The 25,894-nt window shown below is 36.9% G+C and overlaps 1 protein-coding gene across 1 annotated transcript in view; it reads left to right on the top strand.

Moving 5' to 3' along the window:
• The window catches only part of KIF26B (kinesin family member 26B), a 333,909-nt gene that overhangs the window by 107,586 nt on the left and 200,429 nt on the right, over nt 1-25,894 (top strand). The window contains exon 4 of the mRNA XM_063306130.1: nt 21,271-21,437. Coding sequence (XP_063162200.1) covers nt 21,271-21,437 — 167 coding nt within the window. The remainder of the gene's footprint in view (nt 1-21,270; nt 21,438-25,894) is intronic.

The following is a 25,894-nucleotide window of genomic DNA, read 5'->3' as shown; positions in this document are numbered from 1 at the left end:
TTCAAAACAGTAATTCCATATCTTTAAAAGAGAATAACATTAATTAGATCCTTGAAGCAAATCAGATAAACATTCTTTAACCCTAATACAACAGTTTAGATAATTTTAATCTTAATAAATCCAAGAAAACAAGGCAAATAGCACCAATCAAATCCTTAAAGCAAACCAGATGAACATTCTTCAACCTTTATCCCACTTCAAAATAAACCAAAGCAGTTACATAGCCCCACAATGTGCACAGAGCTTTCCTCTTGAAAGAAACAGCCCAACTGCCCCCCTCAAAGATTCCAGGTTCTTTTCATGGCATTTCACCAGGAGATTACTTACGGCTTGCAGATCTCTCTCTCCCTTAGATTTCTCCAACTCCATTATCCAATCTTCATCCAGCATCTCGATAAAAATCCCAATCGCAGTCTTAAAAAAGACCTTTCTCTCGCTCTTAAATTCCTCAATTTCATCCACCACATCCCCAACCTGATGGCAAATTTTAGATCTCATATTTTCCACAGTGTCCTGGACATCTTGCATAAAAGCTTGATAGAAGTCAGAAGAAATCTGTTTAAAATCCTGGTGAAAGTCAGAAAGAATCTGTTTGAAATCCTCCATGTCTTACGCAGTAGATTATGGCGCCCCCTAGGAGCTTAACCAGCGAAAGTCGAAGATATGGAAGAGTTCCAAAGTGTGTTTACATAGTGAGAGTGAGAACATAGTGAGCAGACAGTGAAAACAGAAAGCTGCAGGTTCAAATCAGCCGATTAAACGTGTAGGAAAATGCTAATATCTTCAAATTTAATACAAAAATAATAACAGGAAGACAATGGTTTACTTTTTTATAAGAATTTTATTAACTTTAAAGCAAAGATAAAAACTACAAAAAAGAGAAAAAAGAAAAAAAGAAAAAAACTAAAAAAGTGTGAAACACAAGAAGAGAATGTCATGAGCACTGATGGTGAGCAGGAGGGGGCCCCTATCCAGGGGGGAAAATGCATGCGTAGTAGCGAGACTTTGAGCTGTCATTCAAAGAGACACAGAACAGACCCACCTTGACTTTTGGGGTTTATCTGTATGGGTTTTCTCATACTTCTTCAGTTTGTTAGGATTTTCTGTCTACTGTAGCAGTAATAAAACACTAGAGACCTATTCCTCGTCTCGGTGTGGTTCCTGCTTGTTTGGACAGAGAAATTTTTTTGAAGATTACAAGAAGAAATGACTTCTGACTTTCAAAAAGAATATACAGCAATTTCCATAATCAATCCCTTACTCTATATCAAACCAAGATCACATTATTTCTATAAATCATTCCATTAACACATTAAAAAAATCACTAAATACAATTGCCCCTTCCCCTTATATTAAAAGAAAAAAAAAGTATAAACCTCCAAATCAACTTCTTCCCCAAAAACATTTATTTTATTATTTCCTTCCTATCACTATTCTATATATTTCTATCCACTATAATAAAAATCAGACTATAAAAATATATAAATTGCCTACTTTTATAATTAATAATACTATAACAATCTTAATCCTATTAAACCTAAAACTAGGCAATTATTATAAATCTTAAAAATCTTAAATATCAAACAAACCTTAAAAGCAATCCAGTAAAATTTAATCCAAATCATTAAAGGAAATAGAATCACAAGCCTTAAAATCAATCCAGATGAACATTCTTAATTCTTTACCCCACTTCAAAGTATACCAAAGCATTTACATATCTCTGTAATACACACAGGGCATTTTTCATACAGAAGTCAAACGGCCCAACTGCCCCCCTTAAAAACTCTGACTTCTCAGCAAAAAACCTCCCACAGAGCAAAACCTCTTCTTTCCCATAACATTCCATCAGAAAAACAACTCCATTTGTAATTTGCAACTCAGACTGTCCCTCTAACCACTTCAACACCAGAGTATAATCGTTGCCTAGCATTTCACCAAAGGCATCAATCTCGCTGTCAGTAGTAAAAGCTTCAACTTCTTCCAAAACATCTTCAGCCAGATGACACATTTTAAAGCTGATATTTTTCATAATGTCCCAAATATCTTGCAAGATAACTTGACAGGAATCAAACAAAATCTGTTTAAGCTCAGAACAAAACTCCGAGAAAGTCTCCATGAGATCCTCCATGTTACAGGCAGTAGATTATGGGGCCCCCTAGATACTTGACTAGCAAAAATAGGAGTTAATAAGTTAATGGAAAATCTTGTTGACACAAGAGAAAGTATACTAACAAGCAGCTCCCAAGGAAAGTGAACAGAAAGCTGAAGATTCAAAACAGCAGATTCAACGAAAATATTAAATCCTTCAAATTCAATACAAAAATAATAGCAGGGAGGCAGTTACTTATTCTGAGTCCTCCAGTACTCAAGACACCTCCTTAGTGTTTAGATGGGAAAACAAACCAAAGCTTAAAAAGATTTTAAAAAATTAATCCAGAAGTAACCATAGGCACCAAGAGAGTTTGCTTCTCCTTGCTCTAGAAAGCCTCTCTTAGGGTACATAAACTTGAAAAAAAAAAGTTTTTATAGTGGTTTAGAAATGGGGTGGCTGAACTTAGTGTCCCTTTAAGGCTACAGTGTTGTTCGGAAATGATGATGTCCCAGACTCCCGGTGTCTCTTACTGGATTAGTGCTAATGCTGTTTGTGATCCTCTGGCTGCAAGGCGCCATTCAGGAGTTCAAATGGGATGATTCCAAGTGTTTTCTGTCCATGAAATTGGTCTAGGACTTCAGGAAAAGCCTGCCTGAGCCCAGAAAAAAAGCTGCGTTGTCAGATCTGCCCACAGAGCTTGCGGGCACAGCTGTTCAGTTGGCCATGTTCCCAATGGAAGTCCCAACAATTGTTTGCTCTCCATCTTTGGAATTTCCTTTGGAAGGAAAATGAAATCCATAACTTCAAAAAAAAAATTTTTTTTTAAGCAATCCCAAAAATAATGTTAAGCACCAAGAGAACCAGCTTCTCGCTGTAGAAAGCCTCTCTTGGGGTACATACAGTATACTTTAAAAAAAAGTACAAATTGGTGATTTAGAAATGGGGTGGCTGCCATTAAGGCTACAGTGCAGCTTGGAAAGTGATGAAGTCCCTGCCTACCAGCTGGCTCTTTCGAATGTGAAACACTGTTTGTGATCTTCTGGCTGCAAGCAGCCATCCAGAGGACAGGTGGGCTGGTCCCTTGATCCGGAGAATGTTTCTGGGCTTCAGGAAAACCTGCCTGAGCCTGAAAAAAGTTACCACGTTGTCATCTCTGCCTGCTGAACCAGCGGGCACAGCAGTTCAGTCCACCATTCCCACCGGAAGCCCCTGTACTGAAGAAGTATTGACGTCTTTGAAGGCTTCCTGTTTGAGAGACAAGCATTTAATAGCCACTTCAGATTTTTATTAGATCATTGTGGGAGAGAACAAAAGTTGGACTGTGCTACTTCTACAATTAATATGAATTAGATCTGATTAGTAAGATTTAAGCATTGCTTCTGATAACAAGTCTCTTTGCCATCATAACTGGATTGTGCTGGAATCATTTTAATTATATCTGTCATAAATCTTTTGCATATTCCTGGTTGGCCAATTAATTTAATCTTCTTGTTTGCTTATGAAAGTATCGACCAAATCAGAACTGATTTGAATAGATGTTTAGTTCAATTGCATTAGTTATTGCAGCTATTTAATAGATTTCTTTTTTCATTTAAGATCTTTGGGAAATGATTGGATACATGAGCTATGTCTACACATGTTTTCCTATGCTTAAGTTTATACACATCTGTTCATAAGAAATACATGAGTATAGCAAGGATTTAAGAAGAACTTTAGAATTTCATCGTTAAATAATATGGGAACTGGAAATACTTATGAAACAAACACATGAAATTTAAAAGCAAATAAGACATGACTTTATCTTTATGTATGCAGTTGTAAAGACCTGAAGGGCAAAAGCAGGATTAGGACTGGGGAGAAGAGATTAAGTCTTAATTAATAATTGCCTATACTGAATAATGACATTTGTGCATTAGCACATAGGTGAAAGAAATCTGATAAAGGAGAAAAGTTTTGGGCAGTTCCTCAATATATATCTCTAGTGTGTACATAGATCTTTTACACATTGGAAGAGTTTAGTTAATTTCAGTAGAGGAAGATAAACTATTCTGGAGGGAAGAACTCATAAACCAACCTGTGTAAATAGTGCCCACTCGACTGTATTTAAACATTGCCACAGGTTACATCCCCCGTAGAAATGGCTCTTTCATATTTCTCACATAATTCTACAGACGACTCACCCTGGTGCTTAATGTCTTAATGCTGATTTGACAGATACTTAATCTTTTGAAACCCCGATCCAAAGAAATTACCCTCTTCCTGTGCATTCTGTTGCAATGAAGCAGAATGTGCTAGATTAGGTTGGTTAATCTGGGTAGTTTAAACCAGCTTTCCTCAACCAGTTGCCCTCCAGATGTGTTGGGCTTCAGTTTACTTAGCCCCTAGCCAACATTCAATTTAAGCATGTTTCAAAAGAGAACCATGCTGAACAGCCCTAAGAGTCCTATTACTGTCTGCTTCTGACTGTTACTAATTGTATACTGAGCCTCAGGCAACATCACAGATGTCAGGCTGATACTGTAGGTGTATGGAACCAAGTAATGATCGTTTAGTCCTGAGTGTTAAACATTTCCTCCCTCTTGTATGTCTCTTTGTATTGGCTATGGAAGAGTTGTTTCTTTGAGTCTTCATCAGTAAATAATGCATTCCAGTTGATAGGATATGGAGTCACTGTTCTTAAGATTCTCAGAAGGACCAGGGCCCTAAGGCAAAGAGCAGAAATGCAGTATGTCCAGCATTCAGATGTTTTAGTGAAGATGGATTATGATGCTTCAGGCAGATACATTCACAAGAGCCTATGTACTGTGAAATGAAACTATACTCCCTACTTCAGTCAAACTACATCAATTTCAGCTAAGGTTCAATAACAACAATGCTATTCCAATTTTCTTGGATGCATACCTAAGTAAATTAGGAATGAGCAATTATTTTCTGGAATTAGTGCCTCATTTTTGCTCAAGTAGTTTTGCAGCTGCCTTCTGGACCCTGAGATGATGGTCGGTGGAATACCTAGTGGCCTTGTGAGAATTTCTCAGATACTGCCTCTGTGTCTAATCTGTTGCAACCTTTAAGAGTGGATGATCTTCTGAGTTTCAAATCTGTGTTTCAAATTAAAATTTCAAGGACATGCAAAAGAGCATTTAGTGGATGCTAGCAATTTTTGTTGTTATTCTGCAGTGTCTTTTTGCAGATTGCAATTCAGGCAATAATGTCTTCCAAAAATTTTCTAAGATCTTTTTATTTCTATTACCTCTATCAAGATCAAGGAGAGATTGGATGTAATAATTTTATTTTGTTTAACTTAACCAGTGTTGTAACCTGCCCCAAACCTGATGGATTGTGGTCAGAGTATAAATATAAAAGACAGATAAACAAAATAAAAATATAAAAACCAGATAAACAAAACAAAAATATAAAAACCAAATAAATTTCTGTAATAGCTTAATCACTTGCTCGGGCTAAAAACGCATTGAAATAAAATAACATTAAATTGTCTTTCAAAGGCTAACAGAGTAGGGGCTTACATACCACCATGGGAGGCATGTTCCAAAGGGTAGGGGCATTACTGTGGAGGACTGTGGCCTGATCCAACCAGTGTGTACTTCTCTTGGGTGAGGGGTGGGATTCTTCAACTTGATGGGCAGATTCAGCTTTGGCACAGCGCTGCCTGCTATATCCCAGTGCTGAGCTATAAAGAACTTTAAAGGTAATAACCAGCATTTTAAATTGCACCTGGTAGCTTTTTGGCAACCAATGCAGCAATTTTAAAAGGGGACTGATCTACCAGTAGCCTAGTAGCCTAGTCCTTGCATTTTGTGCCAGCTGCAACTTCCAGGTTGTCTCCACACATAGAGAATATTGCAGTTACTGTAATTTAATCAGCTAGTGACCAAGGCATGATTCACTGATTTCAGGATATCCTGGTCCAGGTAGGGTTATAACTGGTATGCCAGTAGAAGTTGGGCAACCCCCTTTTATTCACAGCTCCATCTGCCTGCTTACGCAAGAACTGAAAGTCATGGAAGACCCGCCAAGTCATGAACCACCTATTTTGCAGGGAGTGTGACGCTATCCAGAGTAAATACAGGAGTTGATATCATTGGATTGTCCATGTTATTTATTGATGGGCAGTAGCTCTGTCTTGGAAGGATTTAATCTGAGATTATTTTCCCCATACAGATGCACATAGTCTCCAGACACCAGTTCAGGACTTCCATGGCATCCTCAGCATTTCAAAACAGAACTAATTGTAAAGAGTAAGGAAGATGACTTTGATGGAGATATGCATGCTCCGTTACCAAAGTGATGAGGGGTGAAACATGTCTTAAATCCACAACAGACAGATAATATTTGGAAGAGACTCAGATAGACACCTCCCTATTTCCCAGGATTAAAAGGAGAGGGAGATACAGCATAAACTTGCAAGATTCTGTTATTATAATCAATCTCAATAAAAGCGGTTTCAGCCTTCCTGTGGAGTTGATTTCCTGGTCTGGTCTACCTTAGTGGGGCTGACACTAATGAAGACCAGATAGATATTTCAGTGCCAGGCTTACCTAGGAAAGAGCAGTTAACCTTTAGGTTTGCATTCTAAGAAAAAGGGGTTCAGACAACTCACAACGACCCAATCTTAATGAATTCATTCATAAAGGAAGGCAGGATTTTTGCTTATACAGTTTCCAATAATTTGTATGCTAATTTATTATCTCTTGATATTAAACCTGATTAGTAAAACTCAATTTATATCTTGTTTCTCTGGTTGTGTTCTGCTGTTAGGAACTTGGCAATCACTCACCACAGTACCCATTGTCATTTCCATCCCATGGCTGGGCCTTCCTTCATTCTGACTAACAATGATCCAGATAATCTATTTCCTCTTGGATTGTAGTTGATTTGCCACCACCATCTCAATAACCTTACCTAAAAAAGAGAAGTTGGAGACTGACTGAAAAACAACCAAGAGAGGGGGTATGATTACCTTTTTCAAGGCAGGTGGTACTACCCCCACCCCCACAAAAAGCATTTATTACCTCCTGGATCCAGCTGCTCACCTTCTGTCTAGCTGCTGGTATGAGCCATGAGGAACATGGACTGAACCACAGGTGGCAGAATTCAAACTTACGAAAGCTCTAACCACTCCTTTGGGTTTTACAAGCTCAGAAGAATCCCAGAGTACATCACAAGACATCACCTTGCTCACCACCATAGGCTCTACCTAATTGGTGTCTGATTGTCTAAATCAGACTAGGTATTTTTTCTGCCATAGAACCTGCAAGTTTATCTAGCATGTCAGCAGTCATTTGCTCTGCCCATTTTCTCCTGAAAGGATCCAAATAATCTGAAACAGTTTGCCAGGAGGGAATATGAGGATGCAAAAAGCACAAAGAAGATAATTCTCTGCAATAATTAATTATCTTATCCAGAATAAGCATGGAGAAGATAATTAATAAATGGGCAAGCTAAAGACCAAATTAATTAATAAATACATTCAGAAGATTTGCTCTATGAACTATATAGAGGACTCACAATAATTCCTGCCATTCGTTTGCTGCAATTCTGTATTCCTTAATCGGGTAGCATCTTCCATGGGATTTACGTCTGAACGTGCTCGTATTAGACTGCATGCTAAGGATTATTAAGGCTAGCTGTTTAACCAATGCTCTTCAGTAGTGCTGGAAAGGTAGCAACTGTGCTTCTGAAAGCCTCTCTAGTACTTATGTGGAAAATTCTCTACATGTTAATGAGATGTATTTAGAGGTGGCCGAGGATTGGAGAAATTTGAACCCTCTTGTTCTCCCCAGATACCCCCCAGAAAAATTCCCAACCCCACCATCATCAGTCATAATTTGTAATTTCTCATTGGTTAAAAGTATGGAAGGAGGAAGAGGAGTAGGAGAAATAAAAGTAAAGGGGAGCCATCTCTTCTCGCCACATCTTATAATATGTGGCATAGTTAGGAAGTTGGCATGGTTAGGAAGTATCATTAACTCTGTCACAGAAGAATTTCACCTCTCTCCCACTCGGCCATAGGTTTCTTTTACAACATTAAAGAGATAGGTACGCATGTATGCAATTAAATGTGAAAATCTTCTAATTTAAATTTTTGGGGTGACTCTCAAATCTAAGTACTTCCTTGAATCTTTAATGAAAGAAAAGGAAAATCTGTGGGAGAAAGACCACTGCTTAGAGCAAAAACTACTGAATACTGATACTGAAAGAACTGTCATATGCCATAAATATCTTCCCACACCTTAACATTTGCTGATCTTCCAGCTAGAGAGAGTGAATCTTTCCTCCTCCTTTTCCCCTTTAAAAAATATGTATTTTACTATATATTTAAAAAGAATCAGGAAAAAAAGTAAGAAAACGAAATGATAAAGAGATTTACAAGAAATATGAGATTAAATAAAAAGCTCAAAGTAAAGCTCAAAGATTCCAAAGATACAAGTTTCAATTCCTAGCATCTTCAAATAGAGCTGGAAGAACTACTTGAAGCCTAGGGAGATGCTGCCTGTCAAGGTAAACAGTTTGGAATGATAATCATTCAGGTCCAGTATAAGACAGTTTTCTTTGTGGAGTTCATTACTTGAAGAGATAATCAGATTGAATAATACAGCTAGATGACTTTATGGCCACAAATTAGTCTATAGCTATACAGTATAGCAAACAGTGACAGTGATAAGAAGAATTGAACTTTATATAGCAAATAATACAATGACCTTTGAGGTCAGGAAGGGTTTTTTTTTAAGTCTTGATTATGTCTACATTGTTTATTAGTCCTTTTTGAACCCTATTTCTGTGCTATACTCACACAGAAATTGGTACTTGATGGTGTCATAAAACAAGATAGAAACCCAACAGGTAACTCATTGATGTTAAAATAACACCTCAGTAAGTGTATTCAGATGTGTTTTAAGAGGACTGTATTACCAGAATGTCTTGATGCAAAACTCTGTTGTTTATTATTAAAATAGTAATGGCTCCAGTGAGTGTTCAGAGTGCCAGTCCCGTGGCATTTTTATCCTTATGCTAAAATACATCTCAATAGACTGGATATATGCTCCTTAGTCAAAGAGCATACTATTGTTTAGTGTTGACATTTGATTATATGTCCACAGACTAGCTAGAACAGGTCTGAAGAAGCAATCTAGATTTTTCTGTATAGCCTTGTATGATTTGGGACCTTGATACTGAAAGAACTGTCATATGCCATAAACATCTTCTCACACCTTAACATTTGCCAATGGAGCTGATCTTCCAGCTAGAGAGAGTGAATCTTTCCTCCTCCTTTTCCCCTTTTAAAAATATGTATTTTACTATATATTTAAAAAGAATCAGGAAAAAAAGTAAGAAAACAAAATGATAAGAGATTTACAAGAAATATGAGATTAAATAAAAAGCTCAAAGTAACATTAGGTCAGTGCTGCATATTAAGGCATCTGGTATCAAGAGAGAGCTTTTCTGCATGGCCCTTCAGTTATGTAATATTCTCAGTGACCTCTACATTGACTTTTCAGCATGAAGCAAATTTTGTTAAACACTTAAAATTTAATATTATATAATATTTTACTTCAGCTGAAATTACTGAAGTATGGTTTCCATGTTGCTCCAGGCCTTTTTAAGCCTCAGAGAACTATCCTTTTAAAATGAAATGCTTACTTTGTTTCTGTTGTGATGCTTCTGTTCCGTTCTCTGGTGATGAAAAGTTATCCAGTTTGCTTGGGCTAGGGGTTGCCATTTTTGTGACACCTTTGAGGTGTCACAAAAAATGATGCATATAAAGACCAAAATACAGTAAGGCAAATTACTGCATTAATTGGACATCTTTTTGATGGAGTAATCTCCCAAATGGTGACTACCTATCTGAAATGGAAGTGGTATTGCTTTGTGGCTTTGAGCAACAGACCTATCTGCTGATCTTGTTGTGGTTTATGTTCTTATTGGTTTGTGTTCTTTTCTCATCCTCTCCGGTCAATGTTTGCTGCTCTGAAACCAAAATTGTAATAGCCAAGTCCATAGTGAGCTGCCCCTAAATAGCCACAAAGCAGATCCATATGAGGAATTCTTCTGCTAGTAATTAGATTCTTTTGACAATTCCCCTTAGCCTGTCAGGAGATGGATGGATTGTCGGGAGACTTACTTAATCACTCCCTTATTAAGTAAAACGCCCCACTATCCGTGCATCTTCTGATAGGCTAAGGAAAATTGTCAAAAGGATCTAATAATGAAGAGTGAGATGAAGGAAATATCTGGTTTTATCATGATCTAGCTATCAATCAATCAATCAATCAGATTTCTAGGCTGCCAAACTCTAAAACTGCTCTGGATGGCTTCACAAAGTTTTTTTTTTTTAATCATTATTATATACATTTCATACTCTCAAAAAATACGAAAAAGGGAAAAAGGCATCCAGGTTGCAGGGTTGAACCTTTCATCTCTGCCACCATGCCTACAGCAACAGTATCTGCAGCAAAGAAACTTTCATGTTTGCGTAGTCCTTTTCATAATGACTGAACAGGGCCAGAAGGAGTGGTCCAAGGCTACTTTCTAACCCTGAAAGCCGAATAAGGATTATACTGGGAAGATCTGATTCAGTCCAGCACTCTTGGTTGCTGTATTAAACTGGTTTTCTATTATGACTAAGATGGAGATAGACTGCGTTTAATAATGGTGGGATCTTAGGGATTTATTTGGAGCATTTGGTAGCACTGATGCTTTAGTCATTATTAATGCACCAATCATTTTCCCCATTGTGACAAAAATGCTGCACTGAATCAGTTATTCACAGTACATTTATCTGCCATTCTAGGAATGTATTGCTTGTAAGCAATTTTAGAAATTAGTCTTAGGCCATTGTTTTTAGTAATTTTGTTCTTAAGGGAAAGAGAACAAAATTACTTTGAGATGTAAATGGATCTGAGATACTTATTAAGTGACTTGGAATGGGAAATATTAAGGGAAGGAAAAGCTAAGCTTGCTTTGTCTGCAGAGCATATCTAAGTGAAAAATGGTGTCATCCTATGCTTGTTTACTGAGAGGTAAATTCTATCATCATTAATAGAGGTTACTCTTTAATACCTACACTTAGAATTGCAACCAAAGTTACTGACACAAAAGGCTTCCATAGGGATGAGGGGAAAAAGTCAAGATGGCAGCCATGTCCATATAGTCATGGCTGCCATTTTGATGTTTTTGACACACACACACACACACGCCAGATGCTCCTCTCTGACAGAATCTAGTAGCGGCCTAAAGTTGGCCTGTTCTCAGTAGGAAAGCAGTTTTTTTTTTTTTTTTTGGCCAAACAACTTTATTTTTGTATGCAAGGCATGAGGAATATCCCTTGCCCAGAAAGAGAGCTCCCTTTCTATTATGTGAAGCTAATTCAGAAAAATGCAGTTCCCTGTTCTCAGTTCTGAATGGTTATTTTTTATTTGTTTGGAACATGGAGAAAAATCATTTTCTATTTGCCACTCCTTCTGCAGCAGATGCTTGTCATATATCTTTGAAACAAGATGAATGATGAAGTTTTGCCAGCACAAAGAGGTGTTTATTCTGCGTATTGCTTACTTGTTGCCAGAATTAGAAGGAGGGCACTCACTTCCTCAGTAATACCGGTTAAGTAGACCAGATACACTTGGGTAGTTTCTGGTGGCATTATTGTCAGTAGGAGAGTACAAGATCAATGATTTACAATGTGGCAAGAGTCAGAATAAGATCTTAACTTCTTGAAGTCTCATGACAGCAAGAGCTGGCAGCTTGTTTGTGGTTAAGTGAAATTTCTAATTATAATAAATGCTTTGAGCAAAAGTTGTACACAGCCAGTGTTACTGAATAATCACTGAGAGCGTAGAGTTGCTGCCTGTCAAGAAAAGTGAATGCATTTGGTTGTTGAGAGTGCATTATTTTTTGTTCATAAAATTTATAGTCTACTTCTTCTTGAAGAACAATCCCAAAGTAGGGTTGTTTTTTAATTTAAAAATTATTTTCATTTTTAATACCAAAGTAATATTTCATTTAAAAACATATAAAAGCACTCTGGACTTCTACAGAATTTCAAAATATATGCTGAAACCATTAGCAAAACAGTTAAAAAAAACGTATTTCCATGGGTTTGAATGTAGCTCTTTCTTAAAAAGGGTGTTTGGGGAGAGAGAAGAGTCTCCCTGCTAGTCATGTGGTGGAACCAGTTCATATTAACCCCCTTTTCAACTATAAATAAATGAATAAAAGCTAGAAGTGGGCAGGTTGACAAAAATACTGTTTAGTTTCTCCTTTAGAAGAATAAATCATAGCCAAAGTACCTGGCTATGTGTGAATCAACAAGCTGTACAAGTAGTCCAATACTCTTTTCATAGTTTTACTTTCCAGTAGCGATTAGCAAGTCAATAACCAGGTTTTTTAACAACAGAAAGTAGAATAAGAACAAATTTAAAAAACCACTGATACCTTCTCTGTCTCTGAAAATGGTCTAAAACCAACTGTGTGGCAATATAGAAATCACTTTTCTGACCTTAGAGGTGTGAACACTGGGATTCATTTGGCATATTCCAAAATCTTGGAATATATGAGCTCATCATTCTGTGTAACTATAAGAACCACATTCTCTATTGTATCAACTCTTAGATAATAATTATTAAATAACTGTGATCATTATAGTCCATCATGCTCATGAAGGATTCTTTCTACTGTAAAGTTATTTCTGTCTTCTTATCTGATACATTGACCATAGAGATAAAGGGACAATAATGGCAGGAGATATATGTACTTAAAAATTGTATGAATGTTATGAATAATACTTGTTTAGCTGCTGCTTGTTTTCTGAAAAATCAATACTTTTTGAAAAAGAAGCAAAGAAGATGATCAAGACAACAAAAGCGAGAAAGTAGTTGCTTGCTTCATACAAAGAATATCGACATTAATAGAAGGACCTAATGCTTTTATTCCAATCTCGTTAGGGACAGAATTGACTCTAGAGAAAAAACAGGATTATGGAGGCCACCATGCAGGGTAGTTTTTGAATTCTCTGCTCATGTGTGTGTTTGAAGGAGCCTGTGTGCTAGAAAAGAAAAATTGTTTTAGAAAAACGAAACTTTTAGCTGTGTTTGTCATAAAGTATTTGTAGGTATGAGGAAATTATAGATAAGAGATCGATAAAAAGTAACTTATTTATAAAAGTTATGTGCAAGCTATGAATAGTGACAGTATTTTGATCAACATTTACCGAACCCACTGCTTTTTTATTTTCAGTGATTGAAAAGGATTCATGCAACTGGAACCTTCATTTGTGATGGAAATGGGGGAGCATGGGCCCAAAATGTTTAAAGGGACAGACTGGTTTAAACACACCCAAAGATGGTCCAGGCTTCTTTAGTGTGAACATTGAGCAGTGACCATGCTGGTTGGGGAATCACAGCAGTTGAAGTCCATATACCTGGAGAACACCCAATTTGAGAAGGTTGCTGTAATTTTTTTCAGTGATTCAGAGGAGAAAGAGAGTGGGACACAGTGCCTGCCTTTGCCTCTTCTATGTTCATTTAAAATCAGAATGGCTCTTACTTAGAATTAATTAGTTTGAAGGCATTTGTAGGTTATCTAATCCAACCCCTTGCTCAGTGCAGATATATATTAAACAGGGTCACTCCTTTTTGTTTGAAAAGGTCTAGTAAGGTAGAGTCTACCATTTCCTAATCAGACTATTCCACTGCTTAACAGCTCTTACAATCAGGACATTCCTCCAAACAGTCATCCTAGTCTCCTTTCTTTTAATAACAACATGATTTCAACAGAAGCAGACTTGTACCTCGCAAGTGACAGTCTTTTAAATATTTGTAGACTGCTATTATATCTCTTCTAACTCTTCTCTTTTCTAAACTAAATATACCCATTTCCTTGAATCATTGGCCTGCAGTTTCCTGGGTCCTCCTTCTCCCCATTTGAATAATGGAACCATGTTTGCCCTTCTTAGGATTATGGCCCTCACCAATTCTCCAGGTGATTTCAAAGATGACTGTCAGCAGTTCTGTGATAATTTCAAATACTCCCACATCCCAACAATCTGGGGTGAAATTCCTATGTCCCTGATTCCTCCTGTTCATTGCTCATATTCTATGCATTGGTGTACAGCCACTGGGGATCCACTGTTTACTGGTCTCCTTACTGATTCATGTCCTTCTCTATTACCATATGCACTTCTGTTCGTAATGCCAGCATTTTCTACCTAAGTAGACCTTCAGTTTAGTTTAAATCCCTCTTCATTATGTTTGCAAGGCTCTTGCCAAACACATTATTCCCTGCTTTTGTGAAGTGCAGGCAACTTTTGGTGAGATAACCCATGGACTAGGAATCGTTCTTTACACCACCATCTTTCTGGCCACTTGTTCACTTCTTGGATATTTATTTCCTTTTTTGTCCCTTGAGGAGAAATGAGGAGGATGGATAAAAACACTACTTGGACCCCCAATCTTTAATCTCCCTTCTCAGGATTTACAGTTGTTTGTAAACCTTTGGAGAGATCATCTTCTTCTATCAATTGTTCCCATGTTATATTATCCCAGGTTATATTATATTATTAAGGGGTCATGGTGGCTCAGTGGTTAAGACGCCAGGCTTGTTGACTGGAAGGTTGCAAATTTGGTGGTTCGAGACCCGAGCACTGCATGACGGACTGAGCTCCTGCACTTGCCCGGCTCTTGCCAACCTACCAATTTGAAAGCATGCAAATCAGAGGAAATAAATAGGTACTGCTTCTGCAGGAAGGTAACAGCGTTCGTGACTGTCATGCTGGCCACATGACCATGGAAGTGTCTTCAGACAACACTGGCTCTTCAGCCATGAAACAGAGATGAGTACCGCCCCCTAGTGTCGGACATGATTAAATGGGAACCTTTACCTTTATATTATCTCTTGTTCCTATTGGTATTTGCTCTGATCTCTTCTTTGCTTCTTTTACTGGATTTTTCTTGATGTAACTGTGGGTTGTGTAGCAATAACATACTACCAGTTGTAAATCATTTTTCAGTGTTATCTTTAATGGAAAATAACTCTTAAAAACTATTTTTCCAAGTATTGATATGTGATGAAGTCACATTAAATCTTCAGTTTTATTACATTATATGTACATGTTATGTGTGTATGTATGTAATATGTAATTATAAATGTTAATATACGTATTTTTAATATATTTAATATTCATGGCAGCTAACAAAAATTTAAAACACAATACCATAGAATATTAAAATATAGATTAAAATTTACAGTAAATATGAATAGATATTAAAACGATTAGGCACCTAGCAAAAGAGATGCATCTTGTTCACATGTAGGGACACTGTATTGTGAGATGGGCGGCTATAAAAATTGTATAAATGTTTACAACCATAACTGGCCAAAACCCCTGTTGCAAAGAGTCCAAAGAAAAAAATCAAAATCCAGAGCTGCAAGGCAAAAACCTTCTCTATTAACTTTCACAGGAAAATAATGTTTGAGAATGGCCTATAATTAATCCGAGAGCCAGTTTGGTGGAACAGTTAAGGCACCGGGCTAGAAAGTGGGAGACTGTGAGTTCTAGTCCCATCTTATGCACAAAGCCAGCTGGGTGACCTTGGGCCAGTCACTTTCTCTCAGCCCTAGGAAGGAGGCAATGGCAAACTACTTCTGAAAATCTTGCCAAGAAAACTGCAGGGACTTGTCCAGGCAGTCTCTGAGAATCAGACATGATTGAACGGATTAAAAAAAAATTAATCAAGATTTCCTTGATCAAGGGAATAAATCTTGTTAGTGCCTTGTTTAGGCAGGAGGAACATATCCCTCCTATATGAAAGTATTGATCACCCCCCTTATCTATAGTGCTAGACCCATTTTTGGTCAGATTAATCAACCAGGATCTACGAGGGTTAAGTATTATTTTGTTCGGTTTATATTACATGGTTTCTCCAGCAATTCAAGACTGCATATATTGCAATCCTTCCTCTAATTTTTCTCTCGCAATAATTGTGTGGGATAGCTTGGATTGAAAAGGACTATCTCAAAGTCATCCAGTGAGCTTCCATGGCTGACAGTCAGCTAAACCCTGCTTCTTCCAGTCCTAGTCCAACACATAACCATTACATAGTGTAATGGCCCTTATCTCTTCAGACATCCTGTTCACACCCTTGAGATCTACAAGCTGAAATTAATTCCAATTAACAGGATGAGCTGTTGCTTGGGAGATAGCCCTATAAGCTGCCTCAACGCTGGTTTCTAAATTAAAGTAGATTCAACTGACTTCAGGAAGAACAATGCAAATTGCTCACAGCGACTGTTTTAGCTCTTTCCTTTCAGCATCTTGGGAAATGATGCAGCCTTGTATTTCAACTTCCCCATTCTGGTGTATCTTCCAGATGTTTTCAACTTCACCTCCTACAATCATCCTTCAAGGATGTTCAGAGGCCATGCATTGCTTCTGAAGAGTACAGGAATTGAAGCTGCCATACACAAAAATAGAAATATTCAGCTTCTGTAGTGAAATAATTAATGGAATGTTAAAACTGATGAGATTTTATCCTGGAGGTAAATAATAGCAATTTGCATTTTTTGACTCTGCAGTAAGTGTGAGCTGAATGCTTTTTAAAAAAAAAGTTATATAAAATATGGAAGTTATTTTGAGAAATAAAAGAACATGAAAAATAGAAGCAATCCATTACGGATATACTTTGGGGTTGCTAATGCTAACATCTATGCTTCAACACCATCTTATGCGAAGGAAACAGAACGAAGAAATAATGTAATTGTGCATCAGAATGTAACATTAATATATTAATTTATTAGTAAAATATTATAGTGATTGGTGCAATTGTTGTTTTTAAATTAATTTTAAAAGATTTTTTTACAGAATAAAAACAATACAAATCTTAAAAAAGGAAAGTAAAACTAAAGAAAAGTAAAAGAAAAGTGATAAAGAAATAAAAGAGACAGCAAAGAAAGAGAAAAAATAAAAAAGATGATGTAAAGGAGTGGCTTCTGATCTTTACAGCAGTTACAAATGCATTTATATTTTTTCCTCTCTCTAAGGTTACATTGTGGCTCTTTTCTATCCATATTCTACCCTTTCTAATCATCAAACCCACAAATCACAAGTTCATTTTTTTTCCAAATGCAAAAAGTCCATCAAGAGTTTCCAGTCACTAGATTGTTGCAAGTTGTAGCTTAAAGATCCCAATTCAGTTTAATTCAGTCATGAATTGTTTGTGTGACCTTAGAAAATCACTCATTAATTTTGGGGCCTAAGTCAGTGAAAGAGATCACCCATTTATCTGATCTTTTGGACCTGTTCAAATGGCCTTTTGGATGTAGCCTTTCAGGGCATCAGTGAGGATAGAAAGATGTTGTTTTACTATATCCCTTTTTGGGATTTTTAAAAACATCCCTCCTGATTAGAGCCTTGTCTCTGTCCTAGGAAGAATTCAACTAAGACAATGGCCTTTGAAAGCTGTCCCTGGAACAATAAAATTCACCCAGAGCCTTGCATCATCATCATCATCATCATCCAGTCTAAACATCTGGCTGACTATGTGACCAACCGTAATAACAACTTTATATTATTGCTTTGAGTATCTAGAAGTACTTGTACTTAAAAGTACTAGCATGTGACAATCAAATACAACAATTTGTTAAAACCTTGAGAAGCAGAATTTTAATTATTAAATAAAGTCTACATTACTACAAATAAAGACATGAAATTATGGTGGTGCTATGTGTCTTAAAGCATCTTTCCCAAATAGAACTAAACCACCTAAAACGTTCCCATGTGGGGTGCTTCTCACTGTGAGTTCCAAGCCCCTTTTTCAATGGACAGACCATTTCAAATTAAGCAGAGCCACAGATGAGGCTAGAAACAAATAACATACATTTTCAAAAAATATTTTTCCCTATGCAACACTTTGGTAGATACTTCTAGTAGTATTTTAGCAAGGCTCCCAAATTCTCACTGCATCTCACAAATCTTAACAGAGACCAGTTTTCAATGACTGCTATTATTGAGGAAGAAGGGAACAGGGTTACATGGTGTTTTAACTTTATGGTTCAGAACAAAGAATAGGAATTCAAAAAGAATGTATGTGTGTTGCCCACTTGCACTTAAAAGTGTTTTTATATATAAAGCATGAAAGATTGCATTGACTATTGTTGCTGTGCTAGGCAGTGATGTCCTGCCACTATATTGACAAAGAACCCACTCAGAACTTACCTCATTAACCTATCCTAAATCTCTACCCACAAAAAAATGAACTTCCTGATGGAATACATGGGTAAGGGAAGGGGAAACTACTGTATTTGTCTGATTTTTCCTTTTGAACTAGACACTTTCAGAAGAAGAAGAAGCAACTCTTTATGAAAAGTCCATGCTGTGTATTCATTTTACTGTTACTATTGTATTTTGGTGTGATGGAGGATTATAGGCATATGTTCTGTTGGTTTAAAATAAAACCTGGGTAGAGGAGTATTTTAAAACTAATTTGTAGAAATTTATGGGTGGTGAGTGTTTGTCAAGTTACTACATTATTTATTAAATTACACTTTTTTGTCTTTTGGTTTTCAGATATGTCATCTAATTTAAGACTTTTTTTTTCTGTCATGAAGCTATCATACCTGGCCAGATAGCAAAATTGTGATGAAAGTGGCTGAAATGTACCTAATTTTAATTTTCTTGTGAAATCTTGAGATGGAAGGTCAAAACTAGCTCTGAACGAATATTGATCCATCAATATTCACTTTATAAGCATGCTTAATTGTAATGTGTTTTCTCCAATCTTGTTTTTACATTATTAAGAGAAAAATATGATTAAAAATATAGTCCTCTCTTGTAGAATCCTAATAGAAATTAAATACATGTAGTCCTCACTTAATGACCACATTTTCACTGGATCAGAGACCTGTGATTGTGGAAGAAGTAGACTCTCCAGAATTTCCCCAATTGTCCTTTCTTAGGGGCATACAGTTGCACACTGCAGGACCTTACTGAGGGCAACTAATGACCACTATAGTGTGTGCACAATGGTGGAAAGAAATATGACTTAATGAATGGACACAAGAAGAAAAGGACTGTTGAGATCATGTCATGTGATACTACACTTTGCTGTAGTGCTGTGTCGGCTCATTTGCAGCTTCACTTATTACTCCTTTGTTCAGTTAGACAATATATCAATTCTTGAACTTTATGTGTAATGATCTGTTATTTAATGCTGGCTTTTGCCCAGCTTGAATTAGCTTAGGAAAGTGCTATCCCCAGTCATTTCTAGGAATCACCTTTTCTTCCTTAGAGAATGTGATTATTTTTCATTCTGCATAGTGTATCTACAGTGGACTATCTTGAAAATTAGATTGCATAATTTATGTTCTGCCAAGCTGAACACCGCCCATCCTCCAACTATTTTGTTTTGTCTTGTGTTTGATGACCCATATCCTATATTTATTGTACCGGAGAGAGAGAGAGAAACTGGAGATTTTACCAGCCCATTATGGGCTGCTAGATCTGTCTCTTGATTGGCATTCAGTTTGGTGAATCACCAATTGTATATACTTAATGCAAATACTTGTAAAACATAACAGAACTGGATTTCATAATGAAGAATATATAAAGCGGATATTGGAAGCAGTCAAAAGTGTGGTAATTAGATGGTGGTGGTGTTAGTGCTGTTTACTTAGAAATAAAATCAGTTGAAATCCAAGTGAGTCTTTTCCCAGTAAATGTTTAGGATCAAGGTACTAAGTAAAAGTCATAGAAATAGCTTAAAAAGTTAAAAAGAAGGATGCCTGTTATGGGTATTCTGCACCTCCCAAAATAAAGATCTGATAAGAAACACAATCTTCCCACATATAGATGAGAAGTTTTCATCTGCTTTATATTCCATTTTGCTAGGTTGTGATCTTCTGTCAATCTTAAAGCTTGCAGACAGCCAAATTTGTTTTAAAGAGCATAGAGGAATAATCTAAGTGAAGCTTGGTCTTAGTCAAGCGAATACTGTATGGGTGTATTAAAATACCTAAGCAAATAACCAGGAATAAAATGTTTCCATGAAAACTGTACTTTTAATATGCAGGACACCACTCATATAACCTTGAATTGCAGTAGAGGAACCGGTTACTTATGATGTAAAATAAATATGTAGGCCATTTTGCTTCTCATGAGATAAAATGTGGATGCAAGAGAGATGCAAATGTAACAGAAGGTAACAATGCCATTTGATACCTTCTTTCTTTGGGGGACGTAAGAAGATGTTAAGAACCTCTTTTTATACTCAGGACTTCCCCCCCACCCCAAGAATCTGTGTTTTTGTCACCTGATTATTTTATGGTTGTACCTATGAATGTTGCTGCTGTTTGTTTACCGTTATTTATCATTTGTGATGAGGTTTTAGTGCATTTTAGAAATTAAGATTTTAGTTATGGTGCTGTTTTAGACTGATCTTATTGTTAGAAACTGCAGGCTGGTTTGATCAGGAGCGAACAAAGAAAGAAAGAGAAAGAGGAGGTTTTGTGTAATGAACAGCATGTTCAGAGAATAACATTTCCTACTTTGACTGTAGTCTTTGATCTGTACATTTCCTACTTTTAATATTTATGATTCCATAAGTTAGAGAATATGACAAATAGACAGTAAGATCTTAACTCTATTTGTAATCACATAATTTTGAAGCTCAGAATACAGTTATTTGCCTAGTATTCCTTGCAGTCACCAAGTTTGAAATTTCATCCTTTATTAAGTGAAGTTACGCTACAGCATTCATAAAGCTTTGTAGAAGTTCCTTTTAATAAATAGGCTTTGACTAACATCTTCAGATTCTCCACCGTGCTCCAATGGTACGAAGATGATGCTTCTCCTTTCTCCTCCAAACAGAAGGAACACCAATGCCATAATGGAAACTTAACAGGGTCAGAAGGTTGTTCTAGCCCATAACTTTCAACAAAAGTGAGGTGAAGTTCTAGCCAGAGTGTTTCACAATAGGATTAAAACGATGTAAATGGATTTAAAAGTCATGATAGGATTCTGAAGGACATCTCCTGTTCTTAGCCACACCCATGCCCTGCATAGCAGAGGGGTGAATATAATACCTTCTTATATATTATAAGAGGCCATTGGAGTGGGGAAGCCAATAAATTTAAATAAAATAATAAGTAAATTTGTTTCATTTTGTTTTTAGATTTCCCAGTTGATCACTGAGTCTGGCCGAGAGGGACTGACTGAAGCTGTGCTGAACCATTACAATGCAGATAAACCTTCCTTGTATAGCTTCCCCAGCTCCCAAAGTACCTGTGTGGCTAGTGATGCCTCCACAGGTACCTCAGTGGCAGCTTCCTTTTTTGCCAGGTAAGACTGAAATTTCTCTGGAGCTCTGAATTACTTAAGATTGTCAAATACCTGTTTAAGGGAAGCACACTTGAAGACTTGATTGAAGGGTATGGTAACACAGTTAATATGACATGCTGAAATTTTACGTGGAAGGATTTGTTGGATACGGAATAACATGAGGTATCATTTTTTTCAGATTTAATTGGGAAGAAATGCTTTCAAATATACAAGAGCATGAAAGTGGCACTCTCTGGGAGACAGTCCTTTATTCAAGATAGTGTGGCCGCTGAATTGAGGCTCCTATCTTTTCTTGACTGCCACAGTATACATATGCATGTCACTCTAGTAATTTTGACAAGTGATCCTTTTTCAATAGTTGATGGGCTTAATTTTATTTACAGAGTAATGTTTTTCCAAAGTTAAGGCAACTGAATTACTCCAAGCTAGAGAGTTTTGTTGAAAATAACCACCTGCTTGCTGAATTAATCTTTTCTTTGGAAAAATCATTATGGAAGTAATAATAATTCTTGTCTTTGGTCTGACACATTAGAAAATACTACAGATATGTCTAGACAGAATCAAACCTCTTAACATCTGTAGTTATAAAACAACCATCATTTTCTTTTCATTCTGAAAGGTTAGAAGAACTGTGAAGCTATTGTTCTTATACACATATGTTCAACTGTTGTATATATACACCCTAGAAAACAGTTTCTGTGATTATATCCACAGTGTTTTCATTGGTGAACTATCTGGAAAAGTATGATGGCTGGATCTACCTGCCTTCTGGTTCATATTTACATTTCTCCCAGCTGGAGGTTGGCTCTGCTAACATAACTGATAAAACTCAGGTTTGAATCAGCCCTCAGTAATAATGTCTTCTGTTCTGGAGAGCTGTGGATTAGAACAAGAGCAATTGGGCAGCAAGGACATAACAGCAATTGTTATCCTTTGTCAAGTTAGAAAACTACAGTAGTCCAACTGATGTTAGGTTTAAGCTTGAATTGCAGAATTTGTGTTCAGGTTGCTAGAAATGTTTCGTGTTACTCAAAGTCATTGCAACTGTATCTACAGATGAGAAAAGAAGTTTAATTGAGGAAATGAATAATTCGTGTTACCTGTTCATTACAGATCTAAGTGGTATACTTTGACTTTCACTTTCAGGATGCAAAATGAAAAAAAGAAAAAGGGATATTAAGAACATTCTTCTTACAGTAGAAAATGTTAAATTCAGGCACTGATGAATCTGATGTAAAAATAGCTACTTTTGAAATCCTTATTAAAAAATTATAAGAAAACCTGTAAAATCTTAATGCTAATCTTTTGCTTTGCCAACTCTCTTCCTGTTATAACAGTTACTGGCTAACACAGTTGTTAAAGCACAGCTGTCACATTTTTAACACTCCAGCCGCACATTTACCATGTCTACTGAGTACTGTTGACAAGGCTGGTAAAAGAAGTAGTGTTTTGTTAAGACAGCAATTCATTCAGCCAACTTTCTCCATGCAATTAGTGGGTAAAAACCAATGGCTACTCGAAAATGTAAAGAAACCTCTGTGTAACTTCAAGAAAAGTTAACATATGTCTAGGTTTCAGCTTGGCTCAAGGTTATATGTTTATGTATGGTTTTACTTTACAACAAGATCACAGTATGTTGGGGGGAAAGTTATAAAATGGCTATGTTGTTTAAATATATAGCTGGTTTGCACACATTCCTCAATTTAGCGTAACCATAAATCTTTTTATCTATTGACATGAAATGGTTATTTTATAAAGGAAAGAGTGTGCTTCTAAATGTGGCCACATTTTTCACCCAAGGCACTCCATCTCTGAAAAATAAAAACTCAGTGATACAAGAGACTGACCTTGTTGCCTGTTAATCTTCAAAATCAATGTAAATGAATTGGTCAATTAGAAATGCAAAAGTGAAACAAGACAAAAGATATTTGTAGATTCTTCTGTGTGCCTTGTGCATGTTTGAGTGTGATCATGAAACTTGTCCCTTTCCCCATGGAAGTTGTACAGTATGTAATTGCTGTATGTGTGGGGTAGTCATGGATATTCTATATAAAAAGGGACACCACTGACACATTTCAACCAGTATATGGAGGATGTTAGTATGGAGGAAGCAGAGCCATTAGAATGTTAACAGCTTTGCTTTCCACCTACGGAGACAAACTTCTAAACAGAAGAACCTGGTGCCTCCCACATTGTTCAACTGGAACTCCAATCATTCTACTGGAGTAATAATTCTATCTCTAGCATAGCACAGGGAAAAGAAAGAAATTGCAACTCAGCCACAAAAACTTACTGTGTAGCTAGGCTTACTGATTCTCATTTAACTTTTGCCACAGAGTTGTTTTGCAAATAAACTAACCTTATTTATCATGCCACAGGCTCCTATGAGGAAGGGTAGGATATACATGGGATAAATAAACAAAATGATAGAGCAGTTAGACATTTATCTTGGGCAGCAGAATGCCGAAAGGCACCCTTATATAAAGCATCCAGCAATAAGTGATACAAAATTATATTCACAGTTTTTAAAAATTCAGTAGTAGATAAAGCGTGTACATTTAAAATAGCATGTATAAAGCTTCAAAGTGTGTTGTTAACTCTGAAGTAATCTTACAGCTACAAGAAAAGCTCATATGCCTATTTACATATCTACTCTGTAAGTCTTCACACCTATGTGTAAGTCTGACAAGCTCAGTCAACATAAAGGATGGGGATCTGGGTACAAAGGCCTTCAGATAGATTTGCTTTGATCACCTGTGTGAAGAGCACTCACTGATAGGAAGTCTCCACCTGAGTCAATAGGATTAAACAGACCCCATGAGTCTAAAACAGTGTGTGAAATCGCTTGAGTAGAAAGGATAGTTAAAATAGTTGTTACTCCCCCCCCCCCATTGAATTCTGAGATTACAGATTTGCTTATAACCAAAGTTCATCTTGAAGAGTGTTGTACCATGGCTTTTGATGCGTATTGCCCTATAGTACTCTTGTTCTAAACTTAATTTAAATAAACCAAAAGGTATTTATTTTTCTTTGTGCTATTCCACTTTGCAGTATCCCCATTTTCAGGAAAGAGTGATTGCAAGAAGGATGCCCTGGTCCAGGAAAGGGTTCAAATAGTGCACCAGATGAATCAGGGCAAAGGACCTCCTGGCTATAGCTGCTACTTGCCCTAGGAGGACCCCCCAAATTGTGCACCAGTTCCATCTGGGGAAGTGCAACACATCCAGAAATAAATATGGCAGATCCCTGATACTGGGAGAGCCAAAAACTTACAGCCACTTCATCTCCATCTTGACAGCATTGCTTGGTCAGCGCAGGGTTGAGATGTACAATTTAGTATTATCAGCATACTGATGGTTTTGGGCCTCTTGCCAGCAAATGACTTTCACCCAGTGCTTTAATGTAGATGTTAAATGAGAGAGGTGAGAATGTCGAGCCCCGAGGCCCTCCATAAGTAAGAAACCAAAGGTTCAATTCTCCCCACCCCAACACTGACTGGAACCAACCTGAGAGAAAGGAAAACCAGGTAACACCAGGCCTCCCACTCCTGATCCCATGGTCAGCCCAGAAGGATACCATGATTGATGGTATTGAAAACTGCAGAGAGATCAAGAAGAGCTAGGATAATCGGGCCACCTCCATCCAGGCTCTGCTAAAGGTCATTCACAAACACAATCAATGCTGTCTCCATACTATATCCTGGCCTGAAACCCAACTGGAAAGGATCTAGAGTATCTGTTCCATCCAGGGCTCTCTAAAGTTACAAGCCAACCTTCTTAATAACCAAGAAAGGGAAGGTTGTCCAGAACTGTTGGGTCCACCAGTGGGTTTTTTAGGAGGGAGTAAAATACTGAATCTTTCAGGGCAGACAGTATCACTTCCTCATACAAAGAAATATTGACCACTGCAGATGGTCACATCTCTGAGAGAGGAACACCTTCTTCTGGGCTTCTCAGATCTTGGTAATACACGTTAGGTCAGTCAACTCATCGAGGATAAGATCTCAAAACTTCCTTTCCTGAAGTCTTTTGCTTGCAATTTCTGAACCTTCTTTATTAAAGTTCTTATTTGCCTTGTGGACAATACAAAGGCCATTCTTTAGTTCTGAGTTGAACAATATATGGTCTTTCAGATGTTGTTGATCACATTTTGTTGGATTTGTCACTACTGGCAGGCTCACTGCAGCTGATGGAAGCTGGAGTCAACAATATCTGGAGGGGCACATGTTGTCCAACTTTGTTTTAGTTTATGCTTTGGTTTAGCTATCAGTTGGATTATTCCAACTGTGTCCCTGTTTTATTCTGCTTTATATTTATATTGGGTAATTTATTTCTGTTTTTTGCTATGCTTATCTTAGGTTTTGGCCCATAAATTTAATAGTTTAATTGTATGCCCTGAATTGGATGTTTTGGCTCTTGTATATTATTTTCTTATTAATTCTATGCTATTTATTTCAT

The sequence above is a fragment of the Candoia aspera genome, chromosome 1, assembly GCF_035149785.1.
Source record: "Candoia aspera isolate rCanAsp1 chromosome 1, rCanAsp1.hap2, whole genome shotgun sequence".
Taxonomy (NCBI): Eukaryota; Metazoa; Chordata; class Lepidosauria; order Squamata; family Boidae; genus Candoia; species Candoia aspera.
The sequence above is the reverse complement of the archived record's forward strand: the minus strand, read 5'-3'. Positions and strand labels throughout refer to the sequence as shown.